Source organism: Marmota marmota, unplaced genomic scaffold (assembly GCF_001458135.2).
Source record: "Marmota marmota marmota unplaced genomic scaffold, marMar, whole genome shotgun sequence".
Classification (NCBI taxonomy): domain Eukaryota; kingdom Metazoa; phylum Chordata; class Mammalia; order Rodentia; family Sciuridae; genus Marmota; species Marmota marmota.
This window is the reverse complement of record NW_025999905.1, coordinates 7,125,464-7,152,235: the sequence shown is the minus strand read 5'-3', so window position 1 is coordinate 7,152,235 and position 26,772 is coordinate 7,125,464. Positions and strand designations below refer to the sequence as shown.

Here is a 26,772-nt window from a genome sequence, read left to right as displayed (position 1 = left end):
GAAGTAAAAACTGATGTTTATTACAAATTGGGCCCTGAAAGTACACTTGAATTGTTTAGAAATCTTTTGGGTTATAGTAGGAATTACCCGTAGTTAATGTGGCTTTTGGTGAATGTTTCAACAAGCTATTATCACTTCATGTCTTTATTACTGAAATCCAGAGAAAACTGTTTTATCAAAAATAAAGCAAATCTGTATGAGACAGTCTATCTACTTGCTTAAAGCAGAGTGGGGACATTATTTTCCTCAGTTTTTTTGTGTCCAGTAAGACATGTCTAACAGCTAAATTGAACATCATTCAAGAATATAAATAAACCATGCATTCAGAACATTTAAAAACAGATTTTTATATTTGTATTTTTACATCTGTATGTATACACATATATAAGTGTATGAATATGAAATTTACAAAATCTTATGGAGTTCAAGTTTCTTAGATAAAAAATCAATAATTTAAAAACTTCTTATCATTTGTTCTCAAAAAGCATGTGAAAAATAGTAATTGGTAGGGGCTTTGTTTATCTTAGTGCTCATCCACAATTTCCATGATAAAGCAATACATGTCTGTTTTGAGAATGAATGCCAAATTCTGACCATCATAACTAAGTTTTTTAAAAACCTATTTCTAAATCTAAAAAGTTCTGTGAAAGATGTGATGATGTTGAAAGCTTAAAAATATATATGTTTCTTTATTACATATAGATAGCCCTTTGAATTTTTTGTTACTGTTTATGACATTGTCCTGCACTAATGCTGAATATTCTTTTTCAAAGATATTTATTTATTTATTTACTAAACTTTTACTGAGTATGGCTTCATGCCAGGTTCTAGAGAAGCGAAGATTAATAACTTATAGTTAGAATGTGTGAATCAGCAGCTTCCTTTGGGATATGTATCATATGTCCCTCTTCTTTTTTACGCATTTACTATTTTTTACCATGGGTTATATAACCTGACTGTGTGGAATGATATATTATGCATCTTTTTAAAAATAAGATATTCTTAGGTACACACAAATGTTCTGTTTAAAGAAAACCTGCTATTTAAATATCTTGAGTTAGCTTAAGTAATTGAGTATTTTATTAAAAGACAAAGGTAGTATATTTATATGTCTGGGGTATTGCAATCATAATCTTCTAAGGCATGTTAGTACAAATATGTCAGCTTTGTAATATAAGGATGTGGGATTAATAAATAATTGCCTAAATATTTTGAGTTAGAATATATTTGGTGGACAAAAATAATTTTATCTTATGATAACGTATTTTATGGAATTAACAGACAATAATTGTGTCTCTAGAGTCAAAGAAAATTCTGTAAAATTTTGTAGCCATCTTGTACTACACTATTTTCAAAAAACACACTGATTCATTTAATCGGTTGTCCTAGTACGCTGAATGTATATCACATTACATGGCAAAGTTCCTATTTGAGCTAAATAGGTTTAAACATAAACTGTGCATACAGATCTCAAGTGATAGTCTCTAAATAGATGTCAGATACTCTTTATTGCTACCCTCTTTTATTTCAGTAACATTTTAATTAATTCACACTGATTGAATAAATGCACATTGAGACTTGTTTCCTAATGAGGGCGCATTTAGAGGAAAGGTTCTGCATCATTCTGATATCCTGTGGGTAATTATATTCTAATTATATGGTCAGGGGAAAAGAGTCTATAACTTAGAACTGATATTGTTCTTTAGACCCAATTAATTACATGCACATAATGAAAGTTCATGATAAGGTTGACTGGCAGTCAGTGTAAAATTTTAACTCAATTGAATTTTAACCTAACGTACAGAACTGGACTTTAACCTGGTTAGAAGATGCTTTGGCATGAGATCAGTGAATAATTAGAGGGACAAAGGATGAAAATAATTTCAATTATACACTCTTTGTTTTTAATTCAAGTTCTTTTTCCACAGATGATGAAAAGGAAATCTAAGCTTTAACTCTAAATAATATTATCAATATTTTTTCATTAGCTACAGTGATTGTTTTCTACTCTGGAAGGCAGTGGTAAACCAACTGTACAATAATATGTTTCTAGAACTCACTTATGTTTTTTAGAGAGGAAAAATGGAGACAACAGGAAGTATTATAGATTAATTTTATGAAATAAAACATACAGGAATTAATGTATTATATTAGATTACTTGATGGGTGATTGTTCTCTAAGCCACCAGCTACACTCAAACCCTATCTTAAACACATACAAACATAGGCAATGCATAGTTTACACATATTAGTTATACCCATCAGTATCAATTATATATAAAGCAAAAGATCTACAGAATAATCAAAACATAAATAGTCAATAATGGAATGAATTTTAGAAATGATAACTTTAATTATAAGCTCCCATTCATTTTTATCCTTCTCAATTTCATTATTTTATTGCTCAAACTTTGGATAGAAAATTATCTAGTATTGAAAAAACAGCAGTGAGAATTTTTTCTCCCTCTTTTCTGAGGTCCATCTCTCTTATTTCTTCCCTTTCCTCTCTTTCTTTGTCTTGAATCTCTCCTCTCCCCTCCATTCATTTCTCATTCTTTTTCTCTAATAGTCTCCACATAGGTGTTCTCATGAAAAAATATTCATTTCTATTCATTCTACTTATTTTCAACAAAAAATGGTTCCAGATGGGGCTTGGGTTGTGCCTCAGTGGCAGAGTGCTTGCCTCCCACATGAGAGAAACTGGGTTTGATCCTCAGCACTGGGTTTGAACCTCAGCACCACATAAAAATAAGTAAACAAAATAAAGATATTATTGTCCATCTGTAACTAAAAAAAAATTTTAGAAATGGTTCCAGATGAAGAAAGCATAATTTTCTTGCTGAGTTCTTAATCAGGCAGTGAAAACTAAGTGAATCACTTCACTTCTAATGTTAATAAATCAGTTATCTATTTTTAGAGAAGTTCAATATATGTTTATATATATTTATATATGTACATATATATGTGTGTATATTTATAGAATGAATAAAAGTAATGTGTGTGTATATATGTGTGTGTGTGTGTGTGTGTGTGTGTGTGTATCTCCACCCTCTGGTTAGGTATAATTGTATTCAGTGAATATGAGGAAAGTGAAGTTTAATAAGATTAAGAAATTTACCTAAAATGACACAATTTACAACTTAAAGAATTAACACTAGATTAATCAATACCCATGTTTTAAACCTATTGTTCCTAAGTATGCTGTAATTTCCAACATTTGCAGCAAATGAGATGAATTTAGAAGAAATACATTGGCATTTCACAAAAGGAATGGACAGAAAAGCAATGGAATAAAGGAGAAGAAAATGGAAAGAATAGAACATAAGAGAGAGTGGGGCTCATAGGTTTAGAAGTTTTTGTGAGATTCTTTTACAAGTGTGTAAATTCACAAATATTCTTAGTGTGGAACAAAATTTTTAAATGAATTGAAGAAAGGTTCTTTAACCATATCAACTGCTAATGATTTTATGAGACTTAACTAATTTGAGTTTATTATTTATTTCTAATGACTTCTTTCATGTGAGAATCAAACAGGCAAAATAATAATATTAGAAAGGATTTTATTTGTTATTTTGAAGTACCTTCATATTTGGAAATCTATGTTTGAAATGGCTTGGATATTTCCAGAAGGACACATTCTATATTCTTTTGTGTGTATGTGTGGACAGTGGTGGTGGTACAGGGGATCAAGCTCGGGAGCACATCCCCAGACCTATTTTTTTTTTTAAGATACAATGGCTTGCTGTTGCTGAGGCTGGCTTTGAATCGCAATGCTCTTGCCTCAGTCTCCCAAGCCACTGAGATTATAGGCATGTGCCAGTGCACACTGCCACATTCTATTTTCATTGAAAACATTTGGTGCCACTAAAGTTTTCAAACATTCATTGCACTGGGTACACTATCCCTACCTATAGATTTGGTTGTATTTCCTTTATAAACACACATACACACACACACACACACACAAGTACATACTAAAAGTAGGAGTAGAAGGAGTCTCATGGTCTCTTTTTTTATTATTTGTTCTAATTAGTTATACATGACAGCAAAATGCATTGCAATTCATTGTACACAAATGGAGCACAACATTTCATTTCTATGGTTGTACATGATATAGAGTCACACCATATGAGCAGTCATACATGTACCTAAGGTAATGATGGTCATCTCATTCTACCATATTTCCTGCCCCATGCTTCTTCAAACCCTTTTCTCCTTCCCCTTTGCCCAATCAAAGTCCCTCCATTCTCCGCCATGTCCCCCCCACCACATTATGGATCAACATTCACTAATTAGAACATTCAGCCTTTAGTTTTTTGGGATTATTTTACTTTGTGTAGCATGATATTCTCCAACTCCATCCATTTTCCTAAAGATGCCATAATTTTATTCTCTTTTAATGCTGACTAATATTCCATTGTGTATATGTACCACAGTTTCTTTATCCATTCATCTAAGGCATCTAGGTTGGTTCCACAGTTTAGCATTTGTGAATTGAGCTGCTATGAACATTGACAGAGCTGTGTCACTATAGTATGCTGTCCTTTGGTTGTAGAAAAAGGAGTGGGATATCTAGGTCAAATGGTGGTTCCATTCCAAGTTTTTTCCATACTGCTTTCCATAGTGGTTGCACCAATTTGCAGTGCCACCAGAAATGTATGAGTGTTCTTTTTTCTCCACATCCTTGGCAACACTTATTGTTGCTTGTATTCTTGATAATTGCCATTCTGACTGAAGTAAGATGAAGTCTTGGAGTAGTTTTGATTTGCATTTCTCTAATTACTAGAAAAGTTGAATATTTTTCCATGTATTTGTTGATCAATTATATATCTTCTTCTAAGATGTGTCTGTTCAGTTCCTTAGCCCATTTATTGATTGGATTATTTAATTTTTTGGTGTTAAGTTTTTTGAGTTATTTGTATATCCTGGAGATAAGTGCTCTATCTGATGTGTGTGTAGTAAAGATGTTCTCCCACTATCTTTATCATGTCGGATTAGGTCCTGACCTCCTTATCCATACTCCTAAAGTGCAAGAAATAAAATAAAGAATTAATAAATGGGATGGATTCAAACTAAAAAGCTTCTTCTCAGCAAAGGAAACAATAAATAACATGAACACAGTTTCTTTTTTTCATAGGCCTCTAGACAGAACTCTGCAAGATGCATTAACAATCATATTTACTAGAGTGATAATAGAATATTTTTGTGAGTGATCATTATTTAAAGATAGTAAAATAATCAAGGTGAGAAAATTTTTATCATTAAATAAATGTAAGCTTAAAATATTGCCTCAGGTGAGAAGTGGTTAGGTAAGACATCCTGGATAAGATTATAACAAATGCACCTTCTGAAATGTCTTCTTTTATATTTTAATTAGATATGTCAAGGAGTTAGTAGAAAAGCAAACTTAATTTAACATTATTCTGATTGGTGTGTTTGTAATACAATAAAAACATTTAATTAAAAATTCCTATAAAGGCAAAAGTGGTATAAAATTATTTCCATCTCATTTCCTTTAAAAAATTTAAATTGTGTTCATTTGCATGAGTAAACATACTTAAGGACCCACAAAAACTTTAAGCAATATCAAATTACATAACTAAAAAATGGAAATAAAATTCATGGAAACAAAAATGTATTTAGTTTCCATACCCTAAAATTATATATATATATATATATATTTTATTATCATGTGAAGTAAAAGAAAACCTTACCTCTCCAGCTGGCATTCTGTGCCATTTGATGAATACATATTTTCTTTTCTCTGGCCTGGTTTTTCTCTTTATCTCTCACTTATTGTTGATGTAGAGATACCCTATTCCATATAAAGGAAAACAAGCTATTTAAAATAATTCTATTTGGCATTAAGAGTTATTGTGTTAAATTAATCCATATTAACCTTCAAACCAGTTCTTTGTAAAACCATGTTTTGCAATCTTTATCAATGTTTTAAAATAATTTTCTTTCCCAAACACTTAAAACATGAGACTTGGCTAAAAGAGTAACTTTTAGAAAACATTCCTTTTCTATTTCTGTTGTTGTAAAAATACAGCAACATTCTTTCACTAACTTTATTTTTTGGGTGCCTGACATTTAATCTTTCTGATCCGTTGTTTCTCAATCTGCAAGAATGGAATATCTTGGTTAAAAGGATTAAATGAGACCAAGGATATGACAGCAATTTTTTAAAAATATGAATACTTCTTATGTAAGTAGAAGGCCTAATTTTGTTAATTTTACTTTAGTCTTGAAATAACTAATGACCCTTTTAATGTGAACACTGTGCTACTATTATATGTTAACTAAGTCAAACCTCCAATAATCTCCACCAAAGATTTTTCTTTGTCCTGTGACAATTTGGATTAAATTGTCAATTTAAAATGATTATGCATTAGAAAATATGAAGACAAGAAATATCCTAATACTTAAGAATAATAGGATTTAAAAAAATTCTTTGATATTAGATTGAACTTAATAAGTGCCCTGAAGGCAAATGCATCTTTTAAACTAATTATCTGTACTGTGTATTCTATTTAATATTAAAAGATACTGATTAAATAAAATCAATCACATTCCTCTGTAGTCACACCTCTCATTTGATTAAATAAAAATATAATGTTCCTGTATTAATTCTGATTAAAAATATATTACATTTAGAATTATATGCCCATGATAATTTTCAAAAAAAAAACACCTAAAACATTTACTCTGCTTATTCTTGATATTTAAGAATATGTACAGAAGAGTAAAAATCAAGTAATATAACGTCTGAATTCACTTTCTAACAAGTTTTCACTTACTTTTTTATCCTAGGTGCTATGGTTTTCTTATTGTATCTCAAGAATAAGCTACTTATGGGCATGCTAATTTAATACATACTTCTCTAAACAATGTGTTTTTGAGTTCATATATATGTTTTTATTACCCTTCTTCATTGAATTTCTAGTGTTGATCTCAGGATTCTGCATGTTGGCCAAATTCTCAGAACTGGTGGCTTCTTTTCATGTACATTGATAACTTTCAACCTCAGCTGGCTCCTTAATTTCACTGGATTCTCTTTCTTTTCCTTAGTCAACAGCTATCTCATTCTCAGAGATGTAGAGAAAAATTTCTCACCTTCTTCATCTCGCCACCTCTCTGACCACCTCATTTACTCTCAGTATATAACAGTATCTAACCCATACTGCTTTGAGAAAGGGAATCTTCCAAGCATGGGTATCCAAAAATTACCGGTTTTTTATATAGTGGCAGCAAAGTGGTAGTGAGGGTTCAATTTCATCCCACAATATCTCGTATTTTTAAATGCCTTAAATGAAACATTTATTGCACAACATAGTAATCTATGCATTTTTAACACCAGATCCATTTGCATTGTCTTCTTGGACCCTATCTGAAATATTGCTTTTTCCTTCTGTGCATCTCTCTAGTCCTCTTTCTCCAAAGCCTAGATACTTACTTATATTGCCATAAATAATGCATATTTTATTAAGTTGAAAGTTTTGAAAGTAAATTGCATGTTGTGTGATAATATATCCCTAATATTTTGGCAAGCATCTTCCAAGACGAAAAGCAATTTTTTTTACCCAATGATATTATTATCTTCACAACTAAGAAAATTATCAATAATTCTATAAGATAAATCATTATGCTGCCCACATTTAAAAATGTCCACAATTATCAAAAAATGATTTTTATAGCTGTTACCTACTCATTTTTTGTTGTCGTTGTTGTTGTTGGTAGATTTGGGAGTCAAGCGGGATCTATTCAAGTAGGACCTTGCATTGCATTTGTTGTTCCAAAACATTTGGATGACCTTAATTTTTTCACTTGATTTCCAATGACTCACTCTCTACAGATGTATGTGTAGGGAGCATACATTCTTTCAGGGCAGAAGGCATCTGCAACTCCAGCTCTGGAGACTGTTTAAGGGGGTGTCATATTTTATTTGCTTGAGAGTCTTCATGTTTCCTGATCTACAGAAAAATTATCTATAGGATAAAACATTTAATCTGGATTGATGTGTGGCAGCAAACAGAGTCCCATAATAAAATGGAAGCACAACATCATTGTCTTATAATATTTTTTTTTCAAAACTTAAGCTTTAACAAGGAGCCAGGAAACAAAGACAGTAAGTCTGACAAATGACTTTGAACTGGCTCTAATGGAAACAAGCCAAAACATTTGCCCACTATCTATTGTCCCAGCTGTTACATGGGTGACTTAGACTTTAAAGTAAAGAATATTACTAAAATTTTGAAGAATTCAATGACAACTTGATAATCCCTATTGTCAATTCACATTCAAAATGACAGAAATTACTTTTAAGGGATTCTCCTTTCAATTTGACCAGGGTTCATATTCCTAGATTTTATGAATTCTTTTTTTTAACAAAACTGCATCTATCATATTTTTATACATACTATGGGAATATCTTGTAAATCTATTTGTACTCCTGGAGAACTTAATTTTTTTCTAGAGTTTCCTTACATCTCTTCTATTTGTGTGCCACTTTTAGGTGCATTAAATTTTTCAGGTCCTTTGTTATGTTGTGCCACTGTGAGAGTGTATGAGGTTTTACCTATCTCTGATGTAGGTATTTTATTTGTTTGTTTGTTTGTTTGTTTATTCTTTTGGTTTCTGCTGCTTTCCTGAGTTCTACTGAGTAAGATAGCAGAATAGTATCTTTGCTCTCAGATTTTTCGTATCCATCCCAATGGTCTAAAATCTATCTATATTCTGTTTGGCTATGTGAGCTTGGGTCTGTGGAGGCAAATGGAAAATACCAACAGCCCCCTCTTTTCCAGGGGCTTACAATATCTAAGAGCTCCCAGTTTCCCATCCAGTTGTCCTATTCTCCTTCTCCATGGGAAGCTTTTATCTAGTATTATGTGCACGATTAGTCATCTGTTCTTGCAAATTTTGTTTTTTACATTCTAAGTTTTTCAGAATTCAGGTTTTTGGAATTTCAACAACTTTTTCTCTCTTAACACACATGCATATGTACACTCTTTCACATACACACAAGCAAAATGATGGTGGTAGATAATTGAAGATAGATACACTGTCATGAAGGTCAGTGTTCATGTATTTAACCTCATCTTTATAAATTACTCTCAAATTAAAATTTATTAATTTAAATCTTTTTTATTTTTATTGATTTTAATGATTTTTTTTATTTTCAGAGTATCACAAAATAAAGTCAAAAGACAGTAATTTTAGAAAGTAATGAAAATTGGATTGTAAAATGGAATAGTGGGGTCAGTAAAGGGGAAATTTATAATTTTCTTTACAAAGGATGATGGAACTTGAAGATGAGTTCCATTCCCAAAATACAATAATGTATTAATATTGTAGAGAGGCCTATGAGGTTGATCAAGGATATTTATCAGTGTGCTTTGAGTAGATTCAGGTGTATTTTGGATAAATAATTTCACAACCAAGCCCACTCTGTCTTAGAACATTCCTAATTCAATGAAAAGATATCAGTTATTTAAGGAAATAGAAAATGATGCCAAGGGAATAAATTTTTAAATTGTACATTTATTTACAGACATATAGTGTTATAAGAATCTTCATTGATATTTTGTATTCAGTTTGACTTTTTTTTCAGATTTAATATGAACTTCTCTTTTTCAGCAGACTCTGCCCACTTCAGGAGTTTCAGTTCCTGAGGTGCGTAAGCTAAACAAGGTTTCACACTTGCAATTATAGTTCATTGTGCATATTATATTGTTATAAAAATATGGGGGGTTGGCTCAGTGACCTACTGACATCAATTTTGATATTTTAGTTTCTTTTTATTCCAATATTTGGAAATGAGGTTATTTATATTTTCAGTGATGGGATAGATTTAAAGGATTCCAGTCTGCATTTGTGGAAAGAATTGGGGATATAAGATATTATATGAAAAAAAAAAAAAAAACAGAGAAAACATAAAGGTTACTTAGTAAAGCTAACCAGAGCATAAAATAGTGTCATTTTTATTTTTTATCATAAAATATAAACATATGACAACAAATCCAAAATTATTCAATCCTTTAAAATCATAAAAGTAAAGCTTTCTATGATACTATATTGAGAAATCCTTGCTCACTTTGAAGTGCCTATTAAAGAGAGTACATCTGTATTAATCATATAGCACATGATATTGCATAGAAAGTCATTGGAGAAAAATATAGTCACAAGTAAATTTAATCTTTTGAAAATAAATGTAAGCATCAGCATCACCACATTTGCTTACAGTATTAGCTCTGTCTTTGCATTGATGAAGCAAAATCCTCACAATGTTCTGTGACAATCTCCTGCTCAATTGTTATTATCTTTATATAAAATGTTCATATGGTACTGTTTGCCTGAAAATTGAATCTGCCTGCTTCAGAAATAATTATTTATAATATATGAATACTACATAAGAATATGAATTTAATTAGAGAATAACATAATTGCACAAAAGTATAACTGTTCTCCCCTCCCCACCAAATATAATTTTCTAATCAGTGTCAACTGCCTCAATGAATTAAAATAAACTATTGTTTCAAATCAGATACATACTTGAAAATATGCTTAGAGATATGCTTGAAGTATAATGTTTCTAATCTAAAAGAAATATTAAACTTATTTTTGTATCCTTCAAATGAGTTGATGGCATTATTATCATAATTATTATTAAATAGAGATGCTAACTTCCTCATTCAAGTGACAAGATATTACAAGAGTATATCATTTCATTAATTATTTGTGAGAGAATTAATATTACCTCTTCAAGATATTGACTTTATTTTATGGCTATTATAAATTCATCAAGTGAATATAGGTACTACATTTGAAAATTAGATTTCTCATTTTAGTTTTGTTAATCTCCAAAGGTCTCCCATAGTTCCATATAAAATGGATCATATACACTGAATAAGCAAGTCAAATTCTCTAGTTTTACAATATGCTTTTTTCAATTTTTTAAAATATCTTTTTCCTGATTAAAAGTTTTTCAGAATTCTTCCTATACTACTTATTTTCTTTCTGGCAAGATATATTGGTTTACATTGATTTAAATTTTCCACTATCCCTCAAAAATCATTATATATATTTTTCAGCTATGTTGTTCCAAAAATTTCCTTAAACCCAGGTGTGGATATATGCATGAGGGCGTGTGTGAATACACATATATACACGCAGACAGGGAACCTTATGTTCTACCAGCAGGAAAAATTGCACTTAGGTTAACTGAAAATGTGGTTAGAGTAAATAGGGAGGACATATACAAAGATATACACATACGTTAATAACTAAACTAAAAAAGCAAATGTATCATCATCACGCCACCTTTTTGACACAGGATGAAGAGCTTTCTATGAGGACAGTTTTTCTAATGGGAAGTGGCATATAGACTTTCCTGCCTCTGACATAGTCTTATCATCCATGATACTCAGGTTCAGTTGTTTTAAAGTGTAACAAAAATTAAAGGACATCTGTGAAGCAATCTAAATATAAAGTTTTCTCCATTTTTATGATTAATTTCCAACACATTGTTTTTGCATCTAAACTTAACCACTCCTCATACACACCACCAGCTCCAACACATATGTAGCTTATATTATCATGCCTTTCTAAAACCTGCATGTAATTTTTCATGGCAACAAATCTTTCATTTTGTACTCAAAATTAAAAACTGTAGTAATTAAATTACACAGTTACAATACAAGAGGACACATTTCACTGAAAATGACAAAAACAGATCAAACAATAACACAGGAATCACAAGTTGTTACATTTAGCTTAACTAATAGAGACAAAGAATATGATAAGCATATGAAGAGCTGCCTCGTTGCTCTTAGAAAGCTTTAGGTTACTATAGCCAGCTGTCAGTATGCTTTACAAAGTCACTTGGACAAAGTTGAGACTGGTTCCTCTGTCTGCTTTCGTATGTACATTTTGTACACATGCACACAATCTTATTTCATAATTGTGCTTCCGTATGCTAGTGCATAGCCAAAATTAAATTATTTTGACATGGACTCTCTCATTCTTAAAATTCATTAAAGAAATCCACTCAGGAATTTTTTAACAGAAATTTTGTAGGTGGTTATGCTCAGTATGAAATTATCTTCTGAGAAAATATGCACTTGATGTGTGATGTATGAAAACCAGGATGTGTTGATCAAAATGTCCCTTCTAGCTCAGGAAACGAGTAGCTCTTCCAGGTACTTTAACAGTAGGTTTCATATTTTCAACTTTTTTTTGTTATCTAACCCAAGGACATAGCCAATATCATTACAATGACGATTTCCAGTTATAGTGATGCAGTGGCAAATAAATTACAATACAGTGAATTTCTTCTCTACAACACCCACCATTTACTACTATGACCTGAGTAACATACTTGTGATGATCTTAATAATAAAGTGATATGTCTTTGTACTTCAAAAAATATTGCCATTTACTGAGTACGTATTTTAAGTCAACCTTTATTTCCATTTATCTTTACATGAAACTTTCCAGTTTAAAGGTGGAATAAATGGTGACCTAATAATGGTAAATAAGTTGCCCAAGTTTACAAAATAATGAGACAATGCTCAGATGCTCAGACATTTGTCTTTGCCCAAAGTTATTTCTGTTTCAATATGATAATTTTCTTAAAATGATAATCTTTAGACCTATCACTTACTATATTTATGTTGAAAACTTTATAAAATATTTTTAAGAATTAATGCGACTTCTCTAGTCAGCAATCAGTTTTGAGGCAACATCCAAGGATTCCTAGTAGATTTAGAACCTTTGCCACTTTTTAGAATGGATTTTTTTCTCTTAGCTAGTAAAATATTCAAAACCCCAAATAATCCACACTAATAAAGTTGTAGCTTTGTAGATACAAGTTGTTTTCTCAGAGTTCTTTTGAGAGCTCTGATGAATATGGTGAGAGACACCTTAAATACTACGAATATGTACTTGATACCTGGGGTTAAGATTCTGAGGTTTCTGGGAGATTCTTATGCCCTAGCTCCATTGACAGGAATAGCCAGATTTGTCTTCTTACCACAAGTTGTACAGTAGCAGAGAGAGTAAGTTCCAGGATCTGAGGGATGGAAGCTGTTGGCAGCAAAGCACTTCATAGCTTTATCCCAGTCCAGGTGCTTTTCTGCTGTCTGTCTCTCATGCTGAGTTTGGACAAAAAGGAGAAAATCTCGTGCTCAAAGTAATCATCACTTGCTGCTTCTAGTTTTCCAGTGATCGATAGCAGCAGGCTTATGTATTGTGGTAAACAACCCTTTTGAGAAAGCAGTATTCACCAATGTACAAATACTCTACCTCTGAGAATCAGCATGATATAGAAAAAGATTTTTTTTTTTAGAACACATATTTAAAGTGAGGTCTTTTTATTTCACTTATTTCATCTTTCTGTTTTCTGTGAATGGTTTCTTTGGCTTTTCTTGTCTGTTTATTATGTTGATTATTCTTTTGGAATTCTAATACAATATATTCCCCACTCAAGATCTGTTGTGCTACTTGTAGTGTCCAACGATCACAAAACCCTGAATTTTGTATTTAAAATGTCTGCATAGCAAACACAAATGGTTGATATTTGAAAATGTTCAAACATCAATAAATGTATTTTATATTTTGTATTATATGTTCTATATTCTTTTAAGCTTTTTTTGTTCAGTAGTTCTTTTCAGTGTTTGAATAATTTCTATTGATTAACAAGACAATTTTCCAAATCTTTATATCTAGGATAATTTATCTGGCAGAAGGAAATTTGCCTTAATTATAACATTGTAATTTATTTTGTGGTTTTGAGCCCAAAATCTTAAAAAAAGAAACTGAAGGTTAAATGGTGAACATTGCCCCCTATTACTCACGGAGTAATTTTATCCTGATTGATAATACAAAATAAGGTTTGTGAGTTCTTACTGAAACTTTTTAATAACTGTAACAATTGGGAAATAACTCTTCTTAAATATCACAGTGGAGCTTTGCCAGTCAGGGTTAATTAACCCCCTGAACAAGCTAGTGAAATCCTTGAGGACAGCATATTTTTTGAAGAATGCAATTGCTTTCCTTTTCTGTACCTCATACAAAAATAAGATTTCCTCAATGGAAATAGGAAAATGTATCCAACTACCCTCCTGTTCACTAGGTTGCTTAAATAAAATACAGTGAATATCCCAGACAGACCTCTATAAGAGTCAAAAATAAAAATAAGAGAATCCTGGGGAAAATTAAATGACCACAAGTCTCTTCTGTTTTTAAAATTTCAACCTTGATTAATTCCATAATTTTACTTACTGGCATTTTTCTCCCAAAGAAATCAATTGGTTTTCTTGATGTATGTGTATGTTTAAATGAATGTTTACCATTTAGTATTAGCTAGATTTTATAATAAAATACATATAAATATTTATATGATGAGGATTTTTAAAATTGATTTGCTATAAATTAATATCTCAGATTAGAATTCAAAAATAAAACCTCATCAATTGAAAACTCATTTTAGGATTTTTTTTACACTAGTGTGCTCTAAAACATTTAGTCTTCTTCTTCTCAGCATGCTCAGAATTATGACTCCTTCATGGACAAGAAACCAGAAAAAAAACTGCTCTCTCTGCTAGCTAGAAGTTCTTACCACATAGGCAGTTCCTAGTTCTTTTCATGGACTAGAATAAAATAAGGTTGATAGATGATTTGTTAGCTCTTTATAGATATATACATACATATCTTAGGTTTTACATGTAACATATATACATGATCTGGTATAAATACCCAGTTCTAGTGTAACTAATGAACTTGAATTTTATTTGATTCTTCTCATTGAAGCAATTTAAGAATCAAGTCCTAAATAAATTTTTAAATGCATTATGTAACAAAATAGTTGCATTCAAATATATCTTTCATATTGTACATTTTTACAAAATATTCATTCTATGTTATATATACATACATCAAAGGACCCTGAAATAAACTATTTCCATTTTCACCAATTTTGTATTTTTAACTCCCAGCACAGGTTATACATTTTAAAATATAAGCATTATTCTTATTCAAACATATTCCTAATTTAACCAATGTAATTTTTTCATATATATGTATTTGAAAATATGAAACCATTTTGCAGGGTAGCAATACAGATAAGGCCTGCCATGAGGAACCATTCCACTTTAATTTATTGAGCACATACTATAATACAAACACAATGGTAAAGACTTTATAGATTTTCTATTAAACCTTAAACAACTCTGAGAAATAGAAAACACTATCCATTTTGTTAAGAGTAGGTGTCTATATTACATCTCTAAGTAACAGAGATGGGATTCAAGTCAGGTTTCCTCTTCTTATGCATTATACTGTTTACAATATGGATAAAATTGTAATTTGCAAGTTTAGAAAGAAGGAACTTTCTTTTTAAAAAATCAATATTTTTGCCAGAAATTATGCTTATATGAAAGCACATCATTTTCCAAAGAACTTGAATATCAGGAATTCTATTATACCATCCATTTTCAACATACACAAAATGTATTCAGTGTTTTTGCACCATGCAATTGCAAGATGACTAGACTACACTGATTAGCATTTATTTTCGTCAAAAGAGATTTCTGATCTATCTATCACTAATAGGTTTTAAAAAGAGCTTACATTTGAAGCTATTTAAAAACATCTTTCTAAGTTACAGAAATTTAAATGATACTTAACAAGTAGATACAGGGACTAGGAAATATATATCTGGATGAGTTTATTGGAAATAAGTGTCACTAAAGCACATAGGCACCCTTAGCCAGGCATTGCTAATCAGAACAACTTTTTCACATCAAGCCTAGACATGGCCCCCAAATCCTAAGCACAATTAGCTAGGTACTTTTTTAAAAACGATTTTTTTTAACATTTTGAGTTTATATCTTTATTCATTTATTCTGTCTTCTGTCAGGCACTGATCTAGGATCTAACACAGACCTGTGATCCAAAGAAAATTCTTTCCCTGTGGGACTCTGATTAACATGAAGAACACAAGCATTCAATAAATCACATAAATAACCATTCAGGTTGTAATAAATTATATTTAAAAGGAGGTTAAAGGAAATAGAGAAGGCTATCTGATATTTGACCAAAGACATGATGTCAGGACCAAACGCAGCAAATACACAGGGGAAAATGTTCCAGCAGAGTGCAAAATGATTGCAAAATCCCTGAATTAAAAGCAGGATTGTTGTGATCAAGGAGCAGTGAGTTGGCCAGAGTTGCTGAAGTGGAGTAAAAAGGAATGAATGTTGCTGTTGTGTAAAAAAATTGACTACAGAGAGACAAAGCTGGAAGGAGATTGACCCCTTAGGTGATGGTGATAATAATCCAGGCAAAAGAGAGAACTATCACATGAGCCACATGATAATGGAAGTGGTAACTGTCCAAGGACTGATACATGGGAAGACAGAAAGGGCATTTATATATAGGAATTGAGGGAGAGTTCTGAATCAAGAGTTATGCATTTAGAAGTCTTCATAAAATTGAATTTGAAAGCCTAATGATGAAATGAAGCTGAGGTCTAAAGAAGAGGCTAAGTCTTATAGGTGGCAAAGCTGGAGGACAAATGAGTGAAAGAGACTGTGAGGGAGCAGTTAATGAAGTAAGAAGAGAGCTAAGAGAAAGAAGTGTGCTGAAAGCAAATTGAGGCAAGTTTTCAAGAAGTGAGAAGAGATCCCCTCTATCAAATGTTGCTTAAAGTTTGAGTAAATCGTGGCTATTAGATGCGACATGAGAAGGTTATTGGTCATTTGAATAAAAGCTCAGGCAGTGGTGATAAAAGTTGATGGGGCTGGGTTGTAGGGAGAGTGAAAAAAAGGAAACAGACAACTCCTAAATATATATGAACTAAAGAATTAGCTGGGGCTGAATGGGAGTTTTTGTTTATATACTACCCCTGATGTAAGTAGTACCTTCAAAATCCACCATGCAATTAGAATTTGTTTACAATATTGCATATCTTTAAGAGCATTATGTTAGCACTCTTTACCAAATTCTTCAAGTGATAATCCTATAATATTTATATATCCCATTGTTTGTGAATAACTTTTGATAAAGAGCAATAATTGGACACATAGAAATAATTCCAATTTGGCTTTCTTTTGCATTGTTTCTTTAACTGATATATTTTTTTCATCATGTAACTATCACATACATGGAGCCAGTTAAAGAAATAGTTTTCGTATTATGTAGTAGCAACTCCAAATTAGGAAGTTGGGCCTCAGTTTGTAACCATGAGATATTTATTAGTTGCATCTTCTAGTGAAATATTTTCTTATGTTAATTTTATTTTTATAAAATACTTTTCTTACAGGAAAGACAAGCAACAGTGAAAAAGGAAAAGAGTGGTTCCCAGCAGCCAAACAAAGGATCTGATAGGAACAAAATGCAAAGAGCCAACTCTGTTACTGTCGATGGACAAGGCCTACAGGTATGACTTTTTAAATACAAATCTTAGTGGATTTTATGTTTGTTCCTCTTATGTTCTAAGAACAGCATATGTTCAGTTATCAACACATTTATTTAACATTTATGTTAGCTCAGTAGACTGTTTCAGAAAGATTGTTATTAATTTATCAAGATGTCAGTCTTATAGTTGATTGACAGAGTGACATTCTGGTTAGATTAATCATTTATGATGTTATCTCCATTAAACTCAAATTGGAAAAGTCTTTTGTCAATCTAAAAGTTTTTTCAAATTAATACTAAATATACACATTTATTATATACACATGTGTCATTTACAAGTATGTTCTCTCCTACTCTCTCTTCATTTGTATATATACTAAGTATGGGTATGATTTTGAGGAGTCATTTTTATTGTAAAACTATTATTTAGGAAACTAAAAAAAAGGAACTCTATTTGTATGGTTATATTTTTTCCTAAATAAATTATAAAGAAATTTTATTATAATTTATCCATATACTTCAAAGTTTTAAATAAAAATTAAAAACCATATATATCTCTAGTTTAAACACATGTAGCTAAACTTTTTCTAGTGCTTTAAAAACCTATGTATTTTCTCTGTGATGTCTGATATCAAAAGAGCATTTCTTTCCATCTGCATTTCAAGTTACTTTATAGAGTAAATATATTTTATGTATTTACCTCTACTTTTAACTCCAAAATGTAAACAGTCAACAAAATGAGCTTAATCTATGAAATTGGAAAGTTGATTTTTAATTTTTCTATCTATATGTTTCTTTCAATTGCTTATTCCTTTCCTTAACAATATGCTTCAAATTTCACATTGTCCAGGAAAACTTAACCAAACACTTAACATACAGTTTATGTCATATACTTGCATTCAATGTATGTGATTGATTTTAACATATTATTGATTTTAATCAATTTTATTATGTTTATTACAATTTATTGTTTTATCGGTGAAAACATGTTACATCTTTTTGTATTTTTCAATTTACAAGCACAATTAAGAGTACATAATACATGCCTAAATATTTGCTTATTCATTGTCTTGAATAACTCATAGAAACTTTAGTAATTATTGCTTACAAATATATAATAAGGGATCTTTTTTGATCTATTAAAACACATTTCAAATAGAAAATCTCATAAATTATTAACAAAATTGTAAAAAGAGAATTATGAAATATAAAATTATTATGCATCAGAGTTCATGATTCAATTATGAAAGACTAACTCAAAAAGTAATTTTCAGAAATCATATCTATGTATTTAACATAGCATCTCATTGAAGTTCTCAAATATGAAATCTGTCCACAATTTTTTTAATTAATACATATATTTGTTCTAATTTTTTCACAATTTTGATAGCAAAGAAATTTCACTGAAATCTTATAAAAAATTATTAAAAAATTAACATTTGAATTTAATGTATCAATTGGAAATATTGATAAATTTAAAATTTTAGTCACACTGAGTTCTTGCCATAAAATTGATTAAACAAAATACTGGTTTTGAAATCCAAGTATATTTCAGTCAAAGCGAGGTACATATTTCTCGTGATGGAAAAGAAGCATGTTATCTTTTATCACTGTTTAGTATAACCTATGCATTATGGTGATATTTTATACATATTAGCCTGTTTTCATTCTCAAAAGAAACATGAGATCAATGCCCTTATAGTTATCACCATTTTCAAAATTATATTAATACTAAGAAGTAGGGTAACTTTCCCAAGGCGAACCTGTCATTCATTGATAAAGCCTAGTACTGAATAAGGACTCTCTGACTCATATTCTGTCTTTTACTCTTGAGACAACCTGTCTCTTTGCTCAATAAATTTAAACATATGTGTAACTGCCAAAATTCTGACTGCCTTGTTCTCCCAAGTATTCTAATATTGCTTGAGGTATTGAGATAAAAATCGTATATTCACTACAACTATAACTTTTGTAGACTCAGCCTCTTAAGATTTAAGTAATCATGTCTGAATTTTTCCATATTCAAAACCAAAATTAAATGGTATATGCACAGTATTTTAAAGGTTTAAATTGAGATAGCAACATAAGTTCTATCTTTTAATTTAAAATGATTCTGAAATATTTGGCCATATTATAACTAAATTAGTCACATTAAAAACCCTAGATGATTAACATTCTCTATGGATATGTGGGCTTCTCCAAGCAGGTATTTACTTGTTTTAGCTTTTTTTGGCATATGAAAGTGTAAGCTGAAGTTGTCAGTAGGCAAAATGTAGACATCAGCCTTAACAAAACAGCAGTAATTAACTGATATTATAATGTTATAATAAATTTTCAGTTTTTGTGAATTGGTATATTATCATGTGCAAAAGTCTGTTTTATCCCAGCAGAATGGATCCCCATAAGTATTCATATAATTTGGAGAAAATACAAAAAAGTAAAATGATAAATTTTGAGATAGTTATTTCATGCAAAATGGTAAAAGATTGTGTTATAATGATCGATTTTAAAATGGTAAAAAGGTTGTTTTGGTTTTTAACCAGAAAAGCCAAAAACATCTACCAGAAAATGAATTTTTCTCTAAGCTTTAAAAATTACATATCATAAAAAAAGCATTGAGTTGCAGTCCAGTTTGCATATAACTCAGTGACAGGAGAGATCTACACTGCTTAAAGAAGACTATTAATCATAGTTAAGCACATTCATCTTACGTCTTTCCAGCTAACCAGCATAATGATCAGGATTATTATTTCTAATTAGAGGAAGTAATAGATCATGTATAACCTTAGGATGAGTCTCATTAATTAACCCGAGTCCTAGGGGACTTCAAGTAGCGGTGGTTAGGCACTCTGTCTTTGTCATTTCTCACACCATAGGTTTACATTTATTAGATACTATCAAATGTAATTGAAACTACAATTTTTTAAGATGCAGGAGATATAAAAATACAGGTGACCAACCCATCTGTAAATGGATAAAAGAAAAAAATTAAAAAGAACAATTGTTTAAAATGTATTATGCTAAAGTTACCCTGTCCTAAATATTATTTGAAATTTCCAAATAGAAGGGTCACCAGAGAGTGAAAGAATCTAGTTTCTTAGTTTCTCATACTTTAAACCCAAGGTAGGAAGATGGGACCTTTTCACTTAGTATCTAAAACTAAACCAATGTCTTGCCCCAACAATCATTTCTCCCCTTTGTCTATTTTATGTTTTATCTTATTTTTGTAATCACCAAGATTATCACCTATACATGCACTATTGCACTATAAACAAATGTATAGTATGCTTATCAATTAATCTCCTGTATTTGATTTGTGTGTGTGTGTGTGTGTGTGTGAGAGAGAGACATTTGATAGTTACCTATATATGTGTGTCCCTCACTCACTTAGAACCCTTAATCCTGGTGATTCTTTCATACTGAGATCATAATTGTCATTCTAATTCTCTAAGTTTGGGGTTATTGCTCTATGTTTTTAAGTATTGTAACAAACTTTGAGCAGAATCACTTTTTTTCATATACATATTTTACTAGGTGAAAAGTAATATGAAAAATATAGAGCTGTGTTTTCTATAATTTTAAGAAGATGGCTAAAGAGGATATTTGGATAAATTATTAAAACAGGTGAGTCATTTATACATAAGCATTATGAGAAATGGGAAGCTGTAACTTCTAACACAAGTGTTATGGTTTGGATATGTGGCGTTCCCCTAAAGCTCCTGTGTGAGACAATGTAAGAAAGTTCTGAGGTGAAAGGATTGGGTTATAAGATCATAAACCTGGTCAGTGTATTAAGCCGTTGGTTAACTGGACAATAATTTTAGGCAGGTAGAATGTGGTTGGAAAAGTAGATTACTGGAGACATTCTTCTGGCATTTATATTTTTTCCCTGGTGAGTGGGGCCTTGTCTCTGCTTCCTGTTTGCCATGTCCTGAGCTGCTTTCCTCCTCCATGCCCTTTCAACATGTTCTGCCTTACCTTGGGTCCAGGACAATGGAGTTGGCTATCTGTGCACTGAGACCTCTGAAACTATGAGTGCCAAATAAACTTTCTCTCCCTAACTTGTTCCTGTTAAATCTTTTGTTTGCATTGACACAAAGCTGACTAAAACAATAAGTGTATGCCCACAATTGTAAGATCAAAAAGAAATAGATGTTTGGAGTAGACTGAGTAGGATGGCAAGCAGTAAAGAGTGCTTAAGAGAAGAAACAGCAGCTAGTTGCTATAAGTCCTGGGAAAACTTTCATAAAAACTTTGTCTTTTATGAGGTGGGAGGGAAAGGGAAAGAAAAGGAAAATTGCATGGAAATGGAAGGAGACCCTCATTGTTACAGAAAATTACATATAAGAGGTTGTGAGGGGAATGGGGAAAAAAACAAGGAGAGAAATGAATTGTAGTAGATGGGGTAGAGAGAGAAGATGGAGGGGAGGGGAGGGGGGATAATAGAGGGTAGGAAAGGTAGCAGAATACAACAGTCATGAATATGGCATCATGTAAAAATGTGGATGTGTAACTGATGTGATTCTGCAATGTGTAATTGGGGTAAAAATGGGAGTTCATAACCCACTTGAATCTAATGTATGAAATATGATATGTCAAGAGCTTTGTAATGTTTTGAACAACCAATAAAAAAAACTTTGTCTTTTGATATGAGATGAGGAAATTTTGAGGGGGAGAATGAAGCATAGAATGACATGATTTAAATTATTGGTTTTGTAAAGATTAGCTTATTGCTGCACTGAATGCTCTGTAAATTACTGAATTATAAGATGGGGTGATAATAGGCTGGAGGCTTGTCAGTGTAGAACAACAGATATGGAGAAATGATTTGAGGATCAAACTAAAAGGATAAGCTGATGGATTAAGTGTAGAGTCTATAAGAAAATGAGGAGTCAGACATCACCATAGTGGGTCCATGCAACTGAAATGGTAGAGTTGCCATTGAATGAGATGAATGAAGAGTTTGGGAGAGTATGGTTTGGGGAGAAATTTCTGATCCTGTCAGACATTCAAATGGGAATGTCAATTAGGAAGACCATCAAGTGAATGTATGATTCAGGTTAAAGGACAAATAGAAATTTATGAGTAAAGATATTGATGATACTTAAAGGCATCAAAAAGGAAGATAAATATATATGAATGATATATATACTGATATAATATACTGTGTATCAATATATGTCAAGAGGAGGAATAGAACTGGAATCCACAATCAGTCTGACTCCAAAGTTTCATATTCTTTAAAGGTATTATACTAAACAGCCCCCTTGAATGAACAAATATATTTTACATGATTAACTCTATTTAACATAGAGGAAAATACAACATGAACAGTGTCCTTCTGGAATTTTCTTCACACTTACCTAATTAATAACTATTTTCAAAGATTTAAAGTACCAAAGCTACCCTGAATATTTTGTCTGTTCATCAATATCTTCTTTGTTATTCTCCATCAGTGTATCTCAACATTCTTAAAAACTGTTTCATAAAGAGAAAGAGTTCTGTAGAGATATTTAAGCACAGAGATAGGTTAACGAGAGACTGGGAATAGGCTCAGGTTTTTTTGTCTTTAGATATAGAATCTTAGCTTTTACCTGTTTATTTACTGTATCATTTTAAGATTCTCTCCAATGCTGTATAAGTGTGTACTTCCAACAGTGAATAGTTTTTATGGTGACAGTCTTGATATATTTGTGTTTTTTCTTTTGCTTCCCATTCCATCAAAATCTATGACTGAGTATAATATTTTAGTATGTCAATAAATTAGTTTGCAAAATATTAACATTTACATCTCATTTCAAAAATTTTATATAAAAGCAAAAATTCAAAATTCATTCTTTTAAATAATAGATGAGAGTCCAAGAGAAAAATAGTAAACTTGATTATAACATTGATAAATTTCTTCTATCTTACCCTCAGATCCCACTGAAGTTTTATCGATTGTTTCACTAATATGTTAAATAAACTAGTCTTGAATCATAATAACTTCTTGTGTTAGATAGTTGTATGTGTTGAACAGAATGCTTCTTGAGAGTATACAATGCTGAAGTTAAGTGGAAGTAATGGAGAACTATTTTGTGAAATTACTAACAGATGATTCAGGGGAAAGACTCTTTATACAGTCCTTGTAACTTTTCTCTAAATTCGAGATTTGTTATAGTTTGGATCTAAGAATGTTTCCAGAAAAACTTGTGCTTTAAAAGCATAATCTAAAATGTACCAAGGTTCAGAGATGAGATCGTTAGACAATGGTGAGTGTCTACCTTATGAATGGATTAATCCATTTAGTGGATTAATAATGGGTGGTAATTTTAGGCAGGTGGGATATGTTTGGAGGAAGTAGATAACTGGAGGAATGCCTTTAAGGCTATTTATTGTGCCTGGCTCCTTGCAAGTGTATTTGTTTTCTTTCTCTCTCTTCTCTCTCTCCTTCCTGGCTGCCATGAATTGGGCACCTTTTTTTTTTCTTTTATTAAACCCTTCCACCATGATGTTCTGCCCCATCTCAGGCCCAGAGCAATGCAGTCAGCCAACAGTGAACTGAGACATTTGAAACTATGAATATACCATTAAATTTTTCTTCTATAGTTTGCTCTTGTCAGGTATTTTGTTCACAGCAATAAAAAAAAACTAACAATAGATTGTTTCAAAAAATAAAAATAAAACTATCACTGTGAAATTTAAAAAATGTTATTGAAAGATATCTACATAAATCTTTATTCACTGAAATCAATTATACTGAGTTTTAGAAACTGAGAGAACGGTTTATATTCCTTTATTTGGTAGATATGATTCACGTTATTGTATAAATTAGCTCCCTTAGACTAAATTCTGTACAGAAGATGAAGTTACTTCTACCTAATTGGCCTCTCTGGAAACCAGAATCTGAAATCAAATAGATTAGACTAAGTAACTGAAATATCACATCTAATAATGACTACATGTTTTTCTTAGTCTCAGACTCTTTCAGACATAAAAGAATTGACTGAAAATAAGTAAGAACATATTAAAAATAAGAATAGCATACAGAGTCCATTCAGTGTTTTGATATCAAGGAACAATTGTTCTCTCCCACCCCCAGACTAGATTTATATTAATAAGTTTGATGAGGAATTAAGTATTTCTCTATGCCTGATATGATTTGTATCCATTTTGAGTCCTTATAGAACTTGCTTTTGTTCACATCATTTACATTTGTGTTATGCAGCATTTAGCAGAGAAACAACAAAAACAGGGAACACACAAAACAACAATGCATTGAAAAACGTAGCCTTCAGTTTTTCTGTCATATAAATAAAGTCCAGAAGTAGGCTCTCTGGCACTAAGACAACTACACAGTCTCATTGGGAATGCCAATCCTACTGTTCTCTTTCATGTCCTCCATTGATGGCATCTTCAAAGTCAACTAATGAGCAAAGATGGCTACTGTAATTTCCAAATTTCATGTTGGCATCAGGAAGAAAAAGATTTGAAACTTTCTCACAGTGTTGAGGCTAGGGTATCCAAGACCATGGTACAGGCAAAGTAGATTAATTTTGAGACCACTTGGCTTGTAGGCAGCCACTATCTCACTGGGTGTTCCAAAAGAGAAACAGAGGGAGACATGGAGGATTAGAGAGAATCTTGTCTTTTCAATAGGCACTAATGTCATTATAAGGATCTTACCCTCATGTCCTTAGCTAACCCTAATTATCTCCAGAAAACCCCATCTCCAAGTGTCATTACATTGGGGCTTAGAGCTTCAACATATGAATCTCAGGAGGGACATAATTTAGTCATAGTAACTTCCAAGAGATCTCACCAGACAAAACATAAACACATTTTTCTTCTTTCTATGTATTTGTGTGTCCTTTTACCTTACAAGACACCAGAAGTTACAATTTCTTAAAGCTCTTAAAAAGTGCTGGTGTGTGTATATGTGTGTGTGTGTGTGTGTGTGTGTGTAAATTCTGTAAGCAGCAGCAACTTCCAAAATATAGATAGGATGGGAGGATGGAATCTTTCTAAATTACCATATGCACCAGGTTCTTTTACCCAGGGCAAAGGGGAATATGGTACTGAAGTGCCAAAAGCAGATTCTACCACTAAGATACTGCTGCTTATTTCAGACTGTCACTGAACTCAGTAGTTGTTTATTTTTAACTTGTCAGACTTGAAAATGACTATGCAGTACTGTAGGTCTTTGGCTCTCAAATCTAAGAGTTCTGTCTTTGCTTGGCATCCAAATTTACTCAGTTAGATGGGCCTTCTTTTTATAGTTGCAAAGGTTAACACAATTTTAAAGCTTTTTGAATGAGCATAGAAAAACATGACAGGTTTGCCTGGAACTCTAACATTTCTAGTCTAACACCATAATATGTTCCTCAACACCAGAGACTCAGTGTTGTAGTTGTTCAATCACATATCACCCCTTAAATGGGGATTACATTATGTCAAGTACCTGTTAATATCATCAAATGGGGTGATACCGCTGGTTATTGGTGATGAGTCCTGCTTCCCCACATGTTGAAATTTTGAAGTTTGAACATTAGAGAAGCACGATGAGGCAAGGCAAGCATATATCATATAAAGCAGGGCTTATTTAAAAAGGTGTGACATAGACTTCTCGGGAGGGAGAAGGGGGCCATAGCTGGTACCATGGTATCCCAAGAAGCAGGGTGTTCTGCCCTTTTTATTTGTCCCTGGCTTCCTTTGTTCTCCTGCCTTTTCCCCCTTGTCTTTCTCCTTCCTGCATAGGTGACTAGGCCCAAGAATGCTTGGTGGAAAGGCCCAAAGGTGGGAAACTGGTGGGCTGAAGGGGGAAGGGCTGGATGGAGTAGCCAAGGACACATTAAAAACCTTATAGCTCTTGAGACAGCTTACCTTGGCAACAGGTTTGAGCTGGGCCAGGTTGTTGAAAAGGGTGGAGGAAGGACTCTGAAGGAATTAACATTTCAATCCCTCAGGGGACAGTCTCCAACTTCCCAGACTCACTCAAAATAGGCCTTCTTCATTGACCTGATTTGATTTACCTATCCATACTGACTGCTTATCTAATTCTGGCTTCAGGGGCACAAATCCAGAGTACCTGATAACTTACAAATAAACACCACATTGTATTTTTAACATTTGTCTCATTTTTTTTTAAATTTTTTATTGTGGGTTGTTCAAAACATTACAAATTTCTTGACATATCATATTCCACACTTTGATTCAAGTGGGTTATGAACTCCCACCTTCACCCCATACACAGATTGCAGAATCACATCAGTTACACATCCATTGATTTACAAATTGCCATACTAGTGTCTGTTGTGCTGCCCTGCCTTTCCCATCCTCCACCCTCCCCCCTCCCATTTCTCCTCTCTCTCCTCTCTC

At 32.0% G+C, this 26,772-nt stretch overlaps 1 protein-coding gene across 9 annotated transcripts in view; it reads left to right on the top strand.

Annotated features, from left to right (window-relative positions):
* Dgkb (diacylglycerol kinase beta) overlaps positions 1-26,772 on the top strand; it is a 747,732-nt gene that overhangs the window by 287,429 nt on the left and 433,531 nt on the right. For 5 of the 9 annotated variants that reach the window (XM_048799633.1, XM_048799632.1, XM_048799634.1 and 2 more), the window contains 2 exons: positions 9,637-9,672; positions 17,321-17,437. In XM_048799633.1, coding sequence (XP_048655590.1) covers positions 9,637-9,672; positions 17,321-17,437 — 153 coding nt within the window. The remainder of the gene's footprint in view (positions 1-9,636; positions 9,673-17,320; positions 17,438-26,772) is intronic. The other 4 variants (XM_048799638.1, XM_048799635.1, XM_048799640.1 and 1 more) reach the window with 2 other exon arrangements.